This window comes from Cuculus canorus, chromosome 11 (assembly GCF_017976375.1).
Source record: "Cuculus canorus isolate bCucCan1 chromosome 11, bCucCan1.pri, whole genome shotgun sequence".
Taxonomy (NCBI): Eukaryota; Metazoa; Chordata; class Aves; order Cuculiformes; family Cuculidae; genus Cuculus; species Cuculus canorus.
In genome coordinates this window covers 8,053,442-8,071,441 of record NC_071411.1, presented here as the reverse complement: position 1 = coordinate 8,071,441, position 18,000 = coordinate 8,053,442, and the positions used below count along the sequence as shown (strand labels likewise).

The following is an 18,000-nucleotide window of genomic DNA, read 5'->3' as shown; positions in this document are numbered from 1 at the left end:
TGCAGCTTCACTATAGACTAATGAGCATCTTAAGCATTCAGCAGAATTTGATGTTTCCAAGAACTGAATTTGTCTCCAGACAGTGGGAAACGAATGCACACAGCAGAGGACAGCTTGCGAGGCAACAGCCCCAGCCTCTACTTATGGTCTTGCAAACCATAGCTCTGTTCACAAAGCCACAATAAAAACACCTGAAAACACAGTGAAGAAGCCCATCTTCTTTACCCATCTAAGTGGGAGATGCATGTACATACACTATTTCCCTGCTACAAGGATATGCATCAAGTAGAACACAGAGAAGCCATAAATTATAGCAAGGTAGATTCATGCAGTATTGTCCCTCCCAGACACCAATCTGCCAGACTCCAGTATTACTAAGAACAGAAATTAAACACTACACACACAAAAGTTACTATTTTCTCAGAAAAGCAGGCTATACGCTACAATGAAACACAGCACTAGCTCCACAGAAGAGCTCAAGAATAATGTCTTCAACATAAAAACATGACAACTCAAATCTGAAAGACAAATCAAATTTATTTAAAACAAAATTTAGACAGTGCTATTGCCAAGATGGAAAAAAATGAAGGATTATTTTACTGTTGGGACAAGACAGCCAATTTACATTAATTCTGAGGAAGTCAGGTTGGGCTTACAATGCTTCAATTGCCTACATGTACCTTGTGCAAGACAAAGTGGTTCCCCTTCTCCACCCTTCCCAAAAGAACAGACAAAAAACATCCTTTAAAAAACATGTACAGAATTGAGACACATGATCAAAACACAAACCATTGTCCAAAAGCCCGAAACTTTCCAACAAGGTTAAATCCTTTGTTTCTTCAACCAACCCTCAACGGGGGAGCTACAAGCACAACGCCGTCACCTCTGACAAAGAGCATTGGAATATTCCTTTTGGTAGACTATGAAGAAGGAAAGAGAAGTTTACATTTACAAAAGCATACTTTACAAAACCTATCTGCTATGCATATTTCCAAGTTCAAGCATGACAAAACACCAGAAACAAGTCAAGCAAATATAAGCTCAAACATACAATGTTCTGGCATGCTGAAGAGATCAACACAACTAACATCACATATTTGGATATTCTTTGTTCTTTCATGACAGTTCGCTCAAAACTCTTTAGGTCTTGGTTCAAAAAGTAGTCAGCAATTAACTACTTTAACAATAAAATATAGTTCAGTTCCTAGTGTATTTATCCCTGTAGAAAACATTTAAGTCCTTACTTTATAAATCTCTTCATAGGTTTCTTCATCAATCTCTATTGTAGTTACAGTTTCTTCCACATCACCCAAAATCATATTTAAGTGCTGATCATATGCCTGCAGGAATAAAGTTAATTATTTCTTCCAAAATTCAAATGCAATCTCATCAAAATGAAAATTACAGCAACACTTTCAGACATAATTGGTTTTGTCTGATTTTGACCAAAATGTGCACTATGTCAAAACATAATAGCATCAGTTACAAGTACAGTTTCAAACATCAATGCAAACAAGTCAGTACTCTACAGCATCAGAAAAAGGAAGATGCTTATATTCACTGAACCTCTCTTCCAGGAAATAGCTCTGAAGCTTTCAGTGCTAACACATGCAAGAACTCTGAGACAGCCATACATCTTGAACACTAAACCAGATACACATTTGTGGCTGCCAGTCCAGCCTCCTCAAATTGCTTGCCTGGGGCCAACTTAAACTCTATGAAAGCTGCAATTCACACAATGCTGCAAAAGCTTAAAATAAGCACATGTTCTACACATCTTACAAAAGCACACCGAAAACTATGTGTGAGCCTCGTGGATTTCTCCTCCTCTGTGTGTTTCCCAAAGGAGCTGAGGCCCAGTTAACACATGTGGCAGCTGGATCACTTCCCCAACACAGTACACAGGAAAGTATCACTCTCAGAAGAAAGTACTTATACAAGACCTGCAGAGAATCCAGCTGAGTACATATCCCATCATGCCCTCAAAGGGTGTGCCTTTAGAGATGCTTGTTTGATAATGATAATCTCATTCTTAATTCAGTTTTAGAGATTGCAGCGAACTCCACATGAACAGACCTGCAGAATTATTACTTATTTCAGACACAGAAACAGAAGCCAAAAGCAATGGAATGAATTGCTTGGTATTCAGGAGATGAGAAAAACAAAATATATCTCTTGAATCGCTAAAGAAGCATTTAATAGCAGAGTACTGAACAAATTAGATTTTGCCATTGATCACATTACACTTTCGATAAGAGGAATGGTTCAACTCTTGTTACCAAGATGATCTTTAATCTACCTTCTCTGACCACCTCTGCACTTTTAACAATGAGACAGAATTACCTGCACTTTTAAACTAATATTTTTAAACTACAAATGGAAGTATCAGAATAATTTGTGTTGGAAAGGACCTTCAAAGGCCATCTGGTCCAACCACCCTGCAATGAACAAGGACATCTTCAGCTGAATGAAGTTGTTCAGAGCCTTGTCCAAACTGACCCTGGATGTTTCCAGGGATGGAGCATTTCTATACCAGAATGTTGTACATAAAAAAGTCTGCCAGCACTTAGCTGAATAAGCATGGCAGTATTCTGAAAGTTTTACTTACATGTAGTCTGCCTCTAAGCTCTCTGTCATTCCTCATTTTGACATAGATTCGCTCATCTAGACTTAGTCTGATGAGATCAAGTGGCTCCTCTACAGTATTTGTCGTTTGTTGCTAAAAAATAAAATTAGCAAGTTAATCACACGGAAAAAGCCTCCAAATATTTCCATTCCTCAGTGTGAGACACAGAAAACAAACAGATAAGAACATAGATGCAAACATTCCAAACCATTCCTTCACATCCTGTTGAACCAGAGGGCAGCGGATATAACCACTCAACAGATATTCACCCGCCTGAGCAAAATTGAGTTTAGTTTACAGCAAATCAAGCTTCATGCGTACTTCCATATAAACTACACTCCTTACCAGTGACTACTGCCCATACCGCAGCAGACAGCCTCTTCTGCACAAGCTGCGTTGCTGATGGAGCCGCATAGCAGCAGTGTCACGCACAGCCAGGGCAGCACTCCAAGCACAGGCTGCCAGTTCTGCCAGCACAGGGCAGACAGCTGGTAACAGGCTGCCCCTCTGCCCCAAACACACACTGCTCCTCAAGGCCAGGCTCAGCCAGGACAGAGACCTGGATGCACACTGGGCTGAGGTCTCTTTTTTTGTGAGAAAGTTGCACTTTCGGGATTATAGCTAGAATAATAGAATGGTTTAAGTCAGAAGGGACCATGAAGGTCACCTAGTCCAACTGCCCTGCAGTGAGCAGGGACATCTTTAACTACATCAGGTTGTTGAGAGCTCCATCCAGCCTGACCTTCAATAATTCCAGGGATGAGGCATCCACCACCGCTCTTTGCTACCTGTTACAGTGTTTCAGTACCACCAGTGTAAAAAATTTCTTCCTAATATCTAGTCTAAACCTCTCCTCTTTTAGTTTAACATCATTACCCCTTGTCCTATTGCTACAGACTCTGCTAAAAAGTTTCTCCCCATCTTTCTTTTAAGTCCCCTTTAAGTATTGAAAGGATGCAATAAGGTCTCCTTGGCATCTTCTCTTCTCAGGGCTGAACAATCCAACTCTCTCAGCCTCTTTTCAAAGGAGAGGTGTTCCAGGCTTCTGATCACTTTCGTGGCCTCCTCTGGACCTGCTCCAACGGGTCCCTGACTTTCCTGTGTTGAAGGCTCCAGAGCTGGACGCACAGCTCCAGGTGTGGTCTCACTTTTGTGCACACCCCACAGCATGCTACCTATTTCCTTCTCAGTGAGGCAGAGCCGAGGCAGAGCCTCAGCAGCTGTCCTCAATCTCCGTAGTTTCTGGGGAACAGGCCTAACGCTGGGAAAGGGAAGGCAGGAGAGGCTCTGCGATCCCAGGAGAGGAGGGAAGGGACAGGAGAGAGGCTGTGCGACCCCGGGAGGGGACGTGAGGGAAAGGAAGCGAGGGAGGGAGGAAAGAGGAGGAATAGAGGGAGGAAGGGGAAGAACAGAGGGAGAGAGGGAGGGAGGGAGGGATAGAGGGGGTTGTGCAACCCCAGGGGTGGAGGAGGCTGCCCGAGCCAGGGTCGTGTCCCGCCCGCCCCTCACGCCCCCGGGAGCCGTCAGGGTGCACAGCTCAACCTCTCACCTGGTCCACCTCATCCGCCATCTTTCAAACCGCGTCCCGCGCTCTCCCGCGAGGCTTTATGGCCCCTCCCCTTCCCGGGGTGGGGCCGGCACGGGCCGCGCTCGCCATGGCGAGGAAGCGGCCGGGGTCGCCCCGTCCGGTGGCAGCCAGGAAGCGGCGCTCGGGGGGGCCGAGGGGGCACGGTGAGTGCTGAGGGGGGCGGGATCCTCAACGTGAGAAGGAGATGGAGCTGTTGGAGCGGATCCAGGGGAGGCTACAAGGATGATCCGAGGGCTGGAGCATCTCCCGTGCGAGAGTTGGGGTTGTTCAGCCCGGAGAAGGCTCAGAGGAGACCTTATAGCGACCTTCCAGTACCTGAAGGGGCTCCAGGAAAGCTGGGGAGGGGCTGTTCACAAAGCCTTGTGGGGATAGGACGAGGGGCAATGAGTATAAACAGGAGAGGAGCAGATTTAGACTAGACATAAGGAGGAATTTCTTCACCATGAGGGTGGTGAGGCACTGGCCCAGGTTGCCCAGGGAGGTTGTGGCTGCCCCATCCCTGGAGGGGTTCAAGGCCAGGTTGGATGGGCCTTGAGCAGCCTGAGCCAGTGGGAGGTGTTCCTGCCCATGGCAGGGGTTTGGAACTGGATGATCTTTAAGGTTCCTTCCAACACAAACGATTTTATGATTCTATGATTTTGGCGTTCCGGTGCGACTGCCAGCAAAGGGGCGAGATCCCCTTGTGGAGCAGCCGGGGGGTCACATGCTGTGGGGAGACATAGGTTATCATTGCGCCATGCGTGGCCTGTGCAGGGTTTGTCCCCCACAGCCAGGCAGGAGCTACGGGTCCCTGTCCCGGGAGTGCCCTGAAAAGGGTCCACCAGAGTGGGTTCACAAAATCTTAATCTCTTGCAAGGCTTGTTTTACAACTGATCCCATTGGTAGTGACGCAAGAAGCAGTTGCTATTACAAAAAAAAGTGGAATAAGCTAAGGTTTCATCTAAGTAATTGTGTTCTTTGAAAGTTAGACAGAATGTCCCTCTGATGGCATGTTTTCTTTAAAACAGTGTTTTTTCCAGACACTATTCATTCTTTAAGATGATAGCATGTGTGAAATATGATCTGTGCTGAACAGGTGCCTCTTCTTCTGCGTTCACCTCTGTTTGGAGTTTTCTTTCTATCTCAAATGCAAGGTCAGCAGAGAGCTGGAGCCAGCTCCAAATTGGCCGTTTTGGCTATTTGAAGTTTCATAATAATGTTAAAATTAGGCCTTGGAAAGTAATAGAATATGCATAAGATTTCTGGCAAAATTTATACATATGCATGTAAGTGGGAGATATATTCTGTCCCCAGCTCTTGGCTCACTGTATAGTTGATGGTGATCAGCCCTCATGTTGCCCAGGCCTGATAAAAGATGCTGGCTTTCTAAAATTCCAAATGAGTCTTATAGAGTTTTATTTGCCAGCATTTTCTGTATCAGTAGGACCTACAGGAATGCTTATTTACTTCTTCTCCACAATATTATTATGAATGTTTTACTTTCATGGGTCTTGTTCAATTTTCGCCTGCTTATTCAGAAACAGTGACATCCTCCTTGTTGTGAGAGCTTGCTTTCCTCTGTAGCTCTGATGATGTCTTTGGAGGTAGTGTTTCTGATTGCCATGGAGATGAAACTTCATCCTTTAACTTATCTTCCTTTCTTCTGTCCCATGCAGATGATTTTGAAGAGCAAAAGGCCAATATAAAGAAGAATAACTCAAAAGCTCCAGCTAGGAAGAAGGAAGAAGATTGTGATACTGGAGTTTCCAACTCAGCAAATAAAGCTGCAAAACGAAAAGGGGCAAAATCACCAATAAAAGAAAACAAAAAACCTACTAGAAGTAAAGGGAATCAAAACAAAGAAGAAACATGCAGGTACTTTTACCTATCATTTAAATCTATGGGAGCTCCATATTCATGATTACATGTTATTTTTTTAGGATGTAGTGCTGCATATGTGCATGTGAGGAGTTTATTTTAGGCTATCCGTCCAATGTAGTGTATTTGTTTCACATAGCTGAGTGGAAATACCATCATTCATTGCAGAGTCAGTCCTGAGGAAGATGGTCTGTATGAGAAGCAAATGTGTGAGCATTTTAAGATTCAATGGTTTAAATATAAAATTCTATTTGCTATATTTTTCACATAGGACTAGGGAGGCTTTGTGGAATCCATCATGAATAGAACTGTTGACCTGCAATTTGGGTTTAAAATGATGAGCAGAATTCTTTAACCATATCATTCTATAGTATTTTTTTTAATCCAAATAGAATGTCAGCACAGTCTGCCCTTGGAGATTACTCTAGCAAATGAATTAATAAAAAGAAATTAAACTGATTGGTCTCATTTCACTGGCCATCCAGAGCCTTGGGTATTAGTGTAGTGAAACGGAAACAGTTCCAATTTCAGTACACTGTGAAGGGTCAGTAAGAATAAATGATTAAGTGAACCATTTCTCCAAGGACCTGTTTTTACAAGCCATTCTAAAGAACGGGGCCTTTTTTAGGTGCAGGCATCTTCCTTCCTAAACATCCTTGCAAAACCAAGACTTTTTCCACTGAAAAAGTGTTGCTTCATTGAGCCCATGGTTATTTATGGCAAAGACGGTTTGCTGTACAGAGGAGGTATCTATGGTTTAACTGTCAAATAATCTGTTGTTACTGATGCAGAAGTCACGCTTCATTTATCTCCCTATTTTTAGTGTGGTGTTTCTCTATTTTTCTTAAATAAACAAGCACCTATACTTCCTGATGCTAAAGCCATTTTGATAATTCTAACAGTGACTCACTGAAGACCCCTGAGAAGGAGATAAAGTTGGAGACAGAATCTCCTGTTAATAAAGAGATGGATGAAGGCAACACTGACAATGATGATGATGAAAGTGAAGATGAATGGGAGGACGTGGAAGGTAACAGATGCATGTTTATTCAGAGTAAATAGTCTAAAACTTTTTTTTTTTTTTAAACTTTGATTTTTGAAACATTTCTTATTTACTTTTAGAGTGGTTCCAAAGCATAAAAAAACGAGACATCTACTGACGATTGTTAGACCTCCCTGGGGCATCCATTCCATGTTTACTTATCATTTAGTAATACTTCATTTTTCCAGAACTCCAGGAACCTGCCACAGATGACTTAAAAGGTGCTGCTGTTCTTCCAGCATCAAGCAATCCTGTTGAGATAGAGATTGAAACACCAGAGGAGATGAAGAAAAGAGAGAGGAGGTAAGAGCAGGAAGGGCAGTGGAAAGCGATTGAAGGATGAAGTTAAAAATACACTAAGTCTTGACTTGTGCTGTTCTGGGTGGAAGTCTCCGCTTTGTGCAGACTGTTGAGATGGACTGATGCAAGGTTATGGGATGCAGAACTGTTTACACACTGACAATTTTACCAAAAAATTTCAGTGGAAGTTGATGGGAATGGAGGTTTTTCAGCTTCTTTGAAAATCAAGTATGTAACTTCATTGTGCTTTGTTATCTATATTTCCAAAGCAGGGACAGTAGTAGCTCTCTTCCAGGAGAGCTGTGGGTGGTAGCATTGTACTCTAAATACTTTAACAGCTCAATGCCCTCAGCATTTGGGAGCGTTATACCAAGGAGGGCTTTCTTTCTGTGGCTGCTGGAGGCCTTATGAGATCTAATGCTGTTACACGGTAAGCACTGTCCTGGGCCAGCCCTTCATAACAAAGCAACCAGAGTATCTGTTGCCTCTAAAGATGTCACCAGTGAAATGAAAGCCATTTTTCCAGGTGTCTGAACGGAATTCTAGGTGTAATCTAAAAGCCAAACAGTTCTGACAATTCTAAATTTAGTATGGAACTGTCCAAAGCTGTCTTGTAGGAAACTGTAGGCACATAAATTTAGGTAGAATTTAGTCTACCTCAGTATACCCAAGGTCTCAGTAGTTGAGTGTGTGGTGTTCACAGTTTATTAGTCATGTGTGTATTTACATAGCCAGTAATGAAACCTTTGTCAAGTGTGCACAGAAGATTCTCTGGGATGGATTCTCTTTGCAAACTGATCAAATTCAGGAATCTAGAAAGGCAGGCCCATATAAAACCCACAACATCCATTTCTTTTGTAATCTTACGCAGAGAAAAAAGGAAAGCCGAGTTTGAGATGTACCTTCGGAGAATTATGAAACGTTTCAGCAAGGAGGTTCGTGAAAACACACATAAGGTATTGGTCCACAGAGAAAGCTGGCAAAAAAAATTTGTGCATAGAAGTGTCTGAACTGATTTGTAATGAAGAAGAAACTAATTTTGATCAAATAGTTGGTGACTAGAAGTGAAAAGATAAAAGGCTGTAGTCCTGACAAATGCTTATTAGACTTATGCTGAACTGGAGGTTAGAAACATCGCTGACTGCATTAGTAAAATTCTAAATCAAAGCAGATGTGAGTAGTATGTCTCTCCATTGAGTGTACATCTGCTCATTCCATTGGGGTTAAGCTGTCAGTCATGTAGAGCAGGAGACTCAAGGCTTTTCTGTGTTCTGATGGTGATATGAAGACAGCCGAGTTTGTGCTTGGGAGGCTTCATATTGCCCATCTCTGTTAAAAGGAGCAGTAGCCTTCTTTGTCTATGCAACAAAGAAAATCGCTTGTCAACTCACTGTAGAAACTTTTTTGCTTTCAGGTTCACCTCTTGTGTTTATTAGCGAATGGTTTCTATAGAAACAGGATCTGCAGCCAGCCAGATCTTCATGCCATTGGCCTGTCCATCATCCCCACCCACTTTACAAAAGTGCCTGCAAACCAAGTGGACCTTCTCTACCTTTCCAACTTGGTGAAATGGTAAAATGTTCTCTCCTGATCATGCTGTCACATAGAATGTAGAGCTAGGGTTCAGGGAGAGGGGTAAATGTAATTACCAATTTTCAGTGATATCTATGATTTAGAATACAAGGGTGAGAGTCTGTCCTTTTCACAGAAGGAAAGGATGAACTCTGAAGTTTAACAATACAACCACAAACTCTAGACAATAGGTAGGTGTCTCATATTTCAGGTTTGTCGGAACCTTCACTGTCAATGATGAGCTTTCCACTGAAAAAGGAGAGCCCCTTCAGTCAACCTTGGAGAGGCGGTTTGCCATCTATGCTGCACGAGATGATGAAGAGTTGGTTCATGTAAGTGTCTGGGAAGCGCAGAGATGCTTGTTGAGTTTTCATCCTAGATAGTTCTGTCAGGTCATAAACAAAGTGATGTTTGAGGGATGGATTTGGAGAAAATGAATTGGTGTCTTAGGCGTTTCCATGGCTTGCTTTTTTTGCTGTTGTTTTTTTTTTATCTGACGTCCTTCTGTGATCAAATTATTCAATGTAAACTGTGCCTAACTGGAGCCTTTAGTTCTGGTTGTTGTTACTGCGCATTCCACGTTCTGCTGTGGATGCCATGGATGTATAATGTACAAAGCTACTTGTTCCTAAGTATGCTTTGGCTTCACTATATTGCTTTAGCAGTGTAGATCAAAGAAAACCAGCCTAATAGGTTTCTTCTTAAATTCTGATTTGAGTGAGGAAATTCTTGGGCTTACTTGAAGTCAGAGAAACTCTTTACAGACCATTGAGTTAGAAGGTTGGTGGATTGTCACTATGAGTTACCGTTGAAGGCTAAAAAGTTGAGCTTTGACTTACATTAGCTTGAGGCCAAGGCTTCAAATAGACTTCCAACTCTAGAGTAACTGTGGTGAAAATGGATTAGGGGAAGAAGTGGACTCAGTTGCTTCAAGTGACATGGAGATTTTGGTAAAACAACCAAGGAAGAGGGAGACGCAGGATATCAAATTGGCTAGTGACATTTGAAAGCAGAAAAGAGCTGCTGCTTTGCAGGAGCATGGCTTGCAGCTCTGGCTTGTTGCTGATAAAATGACATGTTGCAGCTTCTGTGCTGCAAAGCAGGAAGTAGTTGTGGTGTGTTGTGGTATCTTTGCAGCCTTGCTGTGGAAATGCAGAGGTGACACTTCCTGGGACAGGAGAGAGAAACAAAGCAAGCCTTGCTTAGGTGGCTTCTGTTGAGTCCCATGCGGGAAGGCAGTTACAAGGTCACAGCTGTTAGTCACTCGGTTGTGACTATAGTGACATCTCTGGTGGCTGGCGTTTCTGCTGGGTTCAGCTGATGGTGTGTGGTTGGCTTTGGCCACTTTTAAGCGGCAGTATTTAGAGTCGTTCTTTTTCCTCAGGAATGAGAGACTGATAGGGTAGATGGGATTTGAGTGAATTACTGTCTGCTCCAGCAGGATGGTTCGTTTGGTCTCTTTAGGAGTCGGCTCTTCGTCTGTGAGTTAACAGCAGTACCCCTGTCACAGTAGTACCATAAATAAGAGCCAGAGAAAACCGTGTAGTGTTTTAATACTCTAGCAATGGGGTGTGTCAGTATACACCACACAGGGTAAAAGGTAGGAACAAAAATGATTTGTGACAGAGCCCAGATTGTAGAAGAGTTTCAAGAAGGTTCTTTCAATATACCTTGGAAAAAGGGTTAAACATGCTTTTATTTTTTCTCTTGCAGATATTTTTAATTATTCTGCGAGCCTTGCAGCTGCTGTGCCGTCTTGTGCTGTCTTTCCAGCCTATTCCTCTCAAGGAGACAAAGGTAGATTTTCTCGGCTGTGTGGAATAAAGAATAGGTCACTGGTTTAGAGGGTAGGACTGAAAAAACTTTCTGGCTGTTGCAGCTTGAAGGAAATTGCTTACTGTGTTAACCAGGGCAATGAGAATGTTCTGTAGTGTAGAAGATGCAAACCCTTAATTTTTAAGTTTCTCCTTTAAAACCAAAAAAACCACATTTTGTGTGTTTCAGCAAAGACTTCTTATGCTTCAGTGGTTTTAAATTTCTTTAAAACTTACACAGCGAACACTTCCTGCTTGAGTACACCTCCCTCCCATTTGCCTCAAGTTTTGAAGTCCCTGAGGCCCACAGATTGACCATGCCTGACAACCTTTGGTCTGCATGCACCTCATGCTAATTTCAGTCTTCTTTTTAACATATGCTTAGCCATGGTAATAAAAGTGACCCAGCTTCTTTCTTTGCAGGGAAAAAGCTCATCCAAGAGGCAGTCTCTCAGTGGTACCTCTGAAGGGCAGGAAAGCTCTGCCACAACACCAAAATCTCTGGAAAAAAAATGCCCCTGCAGAAAAGCCAAGCAGGATGAAAAATCCTCAGAAAGCAAAGAAGACAGCAAGGAGTCAAAGAAATGCAAAACTGCTCAGACCAAAAGGACACACAAGTCAAAGTTCACTGCAGGCAGCCAGGAACAGAAGGAATCCAGTAATGAAGAGAGCAGTTTAGCGGAAAAAGATGTGCCAGTCAGGACCAAGAATGATCGCCGGAGACGAGTGGCCTCCAAAGTGTGTTACAAAGAAGAGAGTGGAAGTGATGAGGGCAGTGTTTCAGACTTTGAGATTTCAGAGGAGGACAGTGATCTCTCTGATGAGGATTTTGAAACAGTCCCTAAAAGGCGCAGGAGCTCACTGGGCTCCCAGATGTCAAAGGCAACAGCTATAAAAAGCCCAAAACCTGCAACTTCAGAATCAAGGCTATCCAAAAATACATGTGAAGCTGAGCCTAGGCCAGCAAAAAGCGCAGCTCCACCTTTGCCTCATGCACAGAGAAAGAGAAACAAAATAATTTCCAGTGATGAGGATGATGGACAGCAGGAGGTAAGGAAGGTGAATGGCACAGACCAGTGGCTGGAGGTTTTCCTGGAACGTGAGGACAAGTGGGTGTGTGTAGACTGTGTTCATGGCAACATTGGACAGCCCCAGCTGTGCTTCACATATGCCACAAAGCCGCTTTCCTATATTGTGGGATTTGACAACGATGGGAGTGTCAGGGATGTGACGCAAAGATATGACCCAGTGTGGATGACCGTAACAAGGAAAAGTCGCGTGAACCCCGAGTGGTGGGAAGGCACCCTGCAGCCATATAAAAGTCCCTGTGTGGAAAGAGACAAGAAGGAAGAAAATGAGGTAAATGGCAATAGGTTTTTCAGGACATTTAGTGCCAGAAGTCCAGTCGTTGGATTCTCATTCAGGCAAAAGTCATTAGGAATCTCTCCATGAGGAAGGAAGTAAGTTTGTGTTTGAGCTTGAAATGTCAAGATTGAGCGTGTTTTGAAGGGAATATATAATGCTAGATTAAAACATCAAATAGAGGCCGTCCAGAGAAACCTGCATAGCAAAAGTACTAGGCAGCCCATGCTGGAAGCTTACTAATGTGGTATCTGTGCAGTTTAGTATTACCCTTTGTGGAAAGAGTCTTTAAAATGCATAGGTGCGTGTACATATCTGAGTACCTATTTGCTACAAGAATGCTTTAGTCTGTTGGCTCATCGGATTTAAGTTTCTGGTGTTTTTTTTCTTTCATCCATCTCTGATCATTTTATTATAAAGGGTAGTGCAATAGAGTTGTGGAATCACTCTTTGTATAATTCCTACAGTTTCAAGTTAAGCTTCAAGATCAGCCTCTACCAACAGCAATTGGAGAGTACAAAAACCATCCTCTTTATGCACTGAAGAGGCACCTCTTGAAATACCAGGCAATCTATCCTGAGTCAGCTGCTATCCTAGGGTACTGCAGGGGTGAAGCAGTCTACTCCAGGTGAGTGGTGCACACGTCATGTGCAACTGCAGTCTTTGTAACAAATTCAAGAGGTAATCTGTGTGGAGACCACCAAGGTATCAGCAGCAGCCTCAGGCCACATGGATAGACAGGGTGAAGCATTTAGCTGCACAGACAGCATTTGCATATTATTCAGGTATGGCTTTTTTACCATTCATAACGTGAATAAAAGTTCAGAAAAGTTCAGAAGTCTCTGAGGAGAGACTTCAAAACTCTTACGGTAACTTCCTTTTGGCCTTTCTAGAGACTGTGTACACACGCTGCACTCTAAGGACACTTGGCTAAAGCAAGCTCGAGTGGTGAGGATTGGAGAAGTGCCTTACAAGGTAAAAGGCTTTGACTTCCTCCCATGCAACATGTCTGTCCTCCAAAGTTTAAGCTCAATTCTGTTCTGTTTTTTGCCTTCTCTCTCTCAGCAGATGTAGCTTTCTCACTTGCATGGTATGGGGTGGCTTCATCATGAATCTGTCCACCTGTTGTGCCTATATGCTACCCGAAGCCCAGCTATCTCTTCCTCCTCCCCAAGAGTATCTAGCAGAACTGCACCCTTTTCATAAAGTTCCAAGGCATCCTAGAGTTTTATGTGAACTGTGGGATCTGGCCCCTGTTGTGTGCAGATGCCATAGGTTGTAATTTATAAACAATGGGTATTGAAGCAGGGAAATAGGCATTTCTTGTCTTCCAGAGTCTTCTCCTTTGATGTCCTAGGAAAGTCTGAAATTGCTGTTAGCTTGTTGTTGTGGTCTTACAGGCTTGGTTGTTGTATTTGCACAGATGGTGAAAGGCTATTCCAACCAGGCCAGGAAGGCCCGCCTTGCAGAGCCTGCAAACCAGGACAAAGCGGACCTGGCACTGTTTGGTCGCTGGCAGACAGAGGAGTATCAGCCACCCATAGCAGTGGATGGAAAGGTAGGTGGGAAGGCAGAGAGCTGGTGTTAAAGTGTTTGTATGGAGCTGTGGGCTTTATTTTTCCAGAATTTGCATGTCTTGGAGGTAAGATCAGTTAGTAACATCTGGATTCAGGATTAAGACTTCGGAAGTGATTGTACCCAGGAGAAAATGGTCAAAACTTCACCGAGGCCTTTCTTTCCTGAGTACAAGTAAGAAGTGCTAGCAGTTCAGACTGTCCACTTTATCATTTCTTTGATCTCATTTGCCTACCCTGTGTTTGTCTTTCTAATTCTGTGCATTAGAGCCTGCGTAACAAGGCCTGGGCAGAGAACATAACTAGGAGATAACCATGCAGCTAAAATCTGGGGTTGTGCCTTGTCACGTGAATATTAACCAAATACTGCAGTGGAATATAGCAGAATGAAGGGAGAGTCCCTGAACTGCAGAAGAGATTTTCACCTCTCCAGAGAGGAGAAGTATCACCATTTCTCTTTAATTTTGCAATAATAGGTTCCCCGGAATGAATATGGAAATGTTTATCTCTTCCTACCATCCATGTTACCCATTGGCTGTGTGCAGCTGAGACTCCCAAACCTGAACAGACTGGCGCGGAAGCTGGACATTGACTGCGTTCAGGCCATCACTGGATTTGATTTTCACGGCGGCTACTCACACCCAGTGTATGTAAAGCTCATGTGTTGCAGCTGGTAGACGTCTTCCTGCAGTTGCATACCCTATGTTAAAGCGTACACGTCTTCCTCTTCTGTTCTAGTAGTGGCCCTGGCATGCAGAAGTGACTTTATATGCTTTGAGTCTGCGTTTGCATGGGGAGGATGGGTGATGAATTACACACATGGATCCTATGAAACAGACAGATGATTCTGTCAGTATTCAGTAAATTGCTTTAGCTTTGGCTGGGTCAGCAGGCATTTGCTCCCTTTCTGCTTTCTTCTAGTAGCTGACAGAGGATTGTGTTCTCCTTCCTAGTACCGATGGCTATGTTGTCTGTGAGGAGTATAAAGACATCCTCCTTGCTGCCTGGGAGAATGAACAAGCAGAAATAGAAAAGAAGGAGAAGGAGGTGAGAAATATTTTTGCAGCTTCTTTGTTGTTAAATTTTTTAAGTAAGTGTAATTTAAACAGTGGCATAAATGCATTGAAACTTATGATAGTAAATTCTTCTCTTTTAAATAATAATCCCACATAGAAGCGTGAGAAGAGAGCTCTGGGGAATTGGAAGCTGCTGACAAAAGGCCTTCTCATCAGAGAGAGACTGAAGCAACGCTACTCCATCAAGGTATTCTGCATTTCTATTAGTGATTTCTTTTTTCACGATATTTCTCTACCAAGAGATTTTTTTCCAGTCTTTGCAACATGTTAAGTTTCCAGCTGTAGAGCATAGAACTTGTGGAGTCTAGTTGCTCAAATATCTTTTTCTTTCTCATTGTTAGCACACCATTAGCAACTAGTAAAAAAAACTACACCAGAAATTCGGTATAGTCATGTCCATGAAATACTCATTAGTTTAACAAGAGATTAGGGTTTCCCAAAGCATCATTTTTTTTTGTCTTCTGGTTTGATATACTCCCTTCCTAGATTATTTCTCCAAACCGAGCAAGTAGCTAACAGGTAGAGAAGGGGCTGCTTTTTCTTATGAAATGTCAGTTGTTTTAGTTTTTAATCTTTTCCCCATTAAGAAAGGTGAAAGGCCTGATCTTTTTAAAACAGGTTTATTTCTGTTCTTCCACAACCAGAAATATTTAGCTTCTGTTGAAAGAATGCTTGACATCCAGGAATAAGAACACACTGCTTTGGGTGAGAAGACCAAACCAGAGTAGCCAACTTTTGTAATGTTGTTAAGTGTCACTGTGATGGAAGACAAGCCCTTTTAGAAAGGCTGGGGGGGTTATAAGTGGTTTCTAGAGCAACTTTTCAGTTTTCACGCCTGTATTTTTCCAGACTGAGCCATCAGCATCTGAGGCAGAGAAAGGAGCTGGATTCTCTTCTGATGAAGAAGGAGGTCCAAGTTCAGAGACTGCAGTAGAGAATATGGCCATTTCTTGGCCCCAGAACCGCCAGTTAGAGAAAAAGAAAGAAGAGAAGACAACCAGAAAGACCAAGCGAGAAAAGATAGGAGAAGCGGCACAGTTGTTCCCTTTTGAGAAATTGTGATCAAACAAGCGTTTCTTTGCTGTATTTAGATACAAGAACAATAGCCACAACAAAAGTATCCTTTTCCAGTTAAGGACTTAGTCTTCTTGTGCACTTGGATTTCTGAGCTATCAGGGACCAGCTGTAATTCAGTATCAAGAGTTTCCTCATCCTTCCATCCCTGGACTTAAGAGTTAAGTAGATGTTCAGTTGTACCTTCTGAGAAGATCACTTTGAGCTGCTGGGGTTTCTTTGCTCTCTGTTGTATCACTCAGCACTAATAATGCTGGTTTTGAGGGATTCCTTTCACCAACACTGCCTTTCCCACTTTCCTCCCTTCCATTTTTTCATCCTTCCCAGAACTAAAGCATGCAGTTGCTGTTGAACAGCCTGTGGTCAGCTGGCCAAGGGACTAATGCCCTCTTTGCTTCGTACTTTAATCAAAGCAGTGGTGAGGTAGAGTTCTGATTTTACTGTGTCATCATCAGAGAAGGGGAAATACTTCCGTTAAGGTGTAAAAATAAAAATGCAATCAAGATTTGGAAGAATACATAAATTTGCTTTCTAAAGAATACCCGCCCTCTGTGAAAACTCAGTTTTGGCTTTTCAGCCTGCAGTCGTCTTCCTTTACTTCCAGAAGTCTTGTGCATTAGAAGGAAGAAGCCCTGTCCTCATTTCAATCTTAAGCTTAAATGGGTTTTCTTAAATAATTTGAATATATGCATATTTGTTTCAGTTTTGTTTATCAAGACCATGTGGATACATTTTAGAGCAATCCATCTAAAACTGCCCATGCGTCTTTGTCAGAAACAGAATTCACTGAAACCACAGAGCTCTTGTAAATGTAAGCCAGTACCCGAGCATTTAAATACTCTTAAAGAAACGTTAAATCCACACAAGCTTTTCCTGCAGTTCTGTATTAGAAATACTGATCTGTGTTCTGCAGTTTTGTTAGAGCTAACTAAATTACACTGATGCTATTTAAAAATGGGGGAATAGTCTAGGTATTGGTGGACATGGTCATAGACGAAAGACTAAAATGCAAGAAAATCACATTTAATTATGTTCAGAAAAAATCTATTTTTGTACTGTATTTGTAGAACAAAATAAAGTATGGAAAAAAGAGTATGTTGTCTATTACACCTGCTCTCCAGCCAGCTCATTGTTCTGTAAGCAGCTCTGTTTTCCTGGGAGGGGCTCTCATACAAGGATAAGGGCATACTACAGTATTTCCAGAATTCACAAAGTGGATCCCAGGATATCTTAGAGCTGCCTGCTTGTGAATTGTTTTCATGTTTAGGGTCTTCATTCTGAGATTTTTAGGCTTTTCCTATCAAATTCTAAATAAAGACCAACTTAATTTGGAACCTTGGGGAGTAGATATGACCCATATGTAAGACTTAGGAAAAATTGCCCATTTTGCATGACGTGGTAAAACCGCAGAACACACCGAGGATGTAGTTCCTTCTGTTAGTCCTTGTGCCGATATGGAGGATACGCCCTGGGATGTGTGCTTTGAATAAGAGGGCCCCAGTCCAGCTCCTGCTGAGATTGATTTTTTATCTGCTTAAACTGAGAGCTGGTACTAAAGTGACTCCATACTTGGGACACTCACCACAGACAGACAAAGTTATGAGTCCAGTGACTATTTATAGTCAGTGGGGAAAGAGACAATAACACCTCCAGATGGCAGGATCCTTCTCCTCAGCTACACAGGGACTTAAGCATGCCAAAGATGAAAGAGTAAATATGGTTTAAGGGAGACCAAATCAGAAAGAGAAGACAACTGACAGATCAGGTACATGTTCTGTCACATTTTGGTAAAGAAGCCAGAGAAATATAGAAATGTTTGAGTAGGAGCACTGAAAGCAAGCCTTGGCTCCAGCAGCACACCTGTCCTAGGAAACACAAAGTTCTTGTCTGTGAAAGTCTTATTTTGCATCATTCCTGTGCATACACTAGTAGTGTGCAAGACAAAAGTATTTTAGGCTTTTAATGCTGTCTCCCCAGTCTGTGTAAAAGTACCACATGCTGTATCCAGCTAGGCTGAACCATCACATTTTTCAAATTACCTTATGGAGGCAGGGAAGTCACTATTACTTAAGCAGTAAGTAGTGGGGAATAAAGCCAGGTGTGGCTGGCTGGCAT

At 42.6% G+C, this 18,000-nt stretch overlaps 2 protein-coding genes across 2 annotated transcripts; one reads left to right on the top strand and one right to left on the bottom strand.

The window, feature by feature from the left end:
• Positions 1-212: 212 nt before the first annotated feature.
• LSM3 (LSM3 homolog, U6 small nuclear RNA and mRNA degradation associated) lies at positions 213-4,239 on the bottom strand. Its single transcript, XM_009570851.2, has 4 exons — positions 4,176-4,239; positions 2,609-2,719; positions 1,245-1,340; positions 213-920 (listed from the first exon to the last, which is right to left on the bottom strand). The coding sequence occupies exons 1-4, from the start codon at positions 4,194-4,196 to the stop codon at positions 840-842; spliced, it is 309 nt and encodes a 102-aa protein (XP_009569146.1). The 5' UTR covers positions 4,197-4,239; the 3' UTR covers positions 213-839.
• Positions 4,197-16,978, top strand: XPC (XPC complex subunit, DNA damage recognition and repair factor). Its single transcript, XM_054076849.1, has 16 exons — positions 4,197-4,357; positions 5,870-6,068; positions 6,974-7,101; positions 7,302-7,416; positions 8,285-8,369; positions 8,828-8,985; positions 9,197-9,317; positions 10,699-10,782; positions 11,223-12,158; positions 12,629-12,789; positions 13,055-13,136; positions 13,585-13,719; positions 14,212-14,381; positions 14,689-14,782; positions 14,909-14,998; positions 15,661-16,978. Exons 1-16 carry the CDS (start codon positions 4,234-4,236, stop codon positions 15,871-15,873), a joined length of 2,895 nt encoding a protein of 964 aa, XP_053932824.1. The 5' UTR covers positions 4,197-4,233; the 3' UTR covers positions 15,874-16,978.
• The last annotated feature ends 1,022 nt before the right edge of the window (positions 16,979-18,000 follow it).

What these genes read in the sequence shown, in the direction of transcription:
- LSM3 (XM_009570851.2), bottom strand. Translation starts at nt 4,196, where the DNA reads ATGGCGGATGAGGTGGACCAG. An exon ending in AGCTTAGAGGCAGACTACAT is followed by an intron (nt 1,341 to 2,608) that starts GTAAGTAAAACT and finishes TTATTCCTGCAG; the next exon opens with GCATATGATCAGCACTTAAA. An exon ending in CCTATGAAGAGATTTATAAA is followed by an intron (nt 921 to 1,244) that starts GTAAGGACTTAA and finishes CCTTCTTCATAG; the next exon opens with TCTACCAAAAGGAATATTCC.
- XPC (XM_054076849.1), top strand. Translation starts at nt 4,234, where the DNA reads ATGGCCCCTCCCCTTCCCGGGGTGGGGCCGGCACGGGCCGCGCTCGCC. An exon ending in TTCGTGAAAACACACATAAG is followed by an intron (nt 8,370 to 8,827) that starts GTATTGGTCCAC and finishes TTTTGCTTTCAG; the next exon opens with GTTCACCTCTTGTGTTTATT. An exon ending in CCATAGCAGTGGATGGAAAG is followed by an intron (nt 13,720 to 14,211) that starts GTAGGTGGGAAG and finishes TTGCAATAATAG; the next exon opens with GTTCCCCGGAATGAATATGG.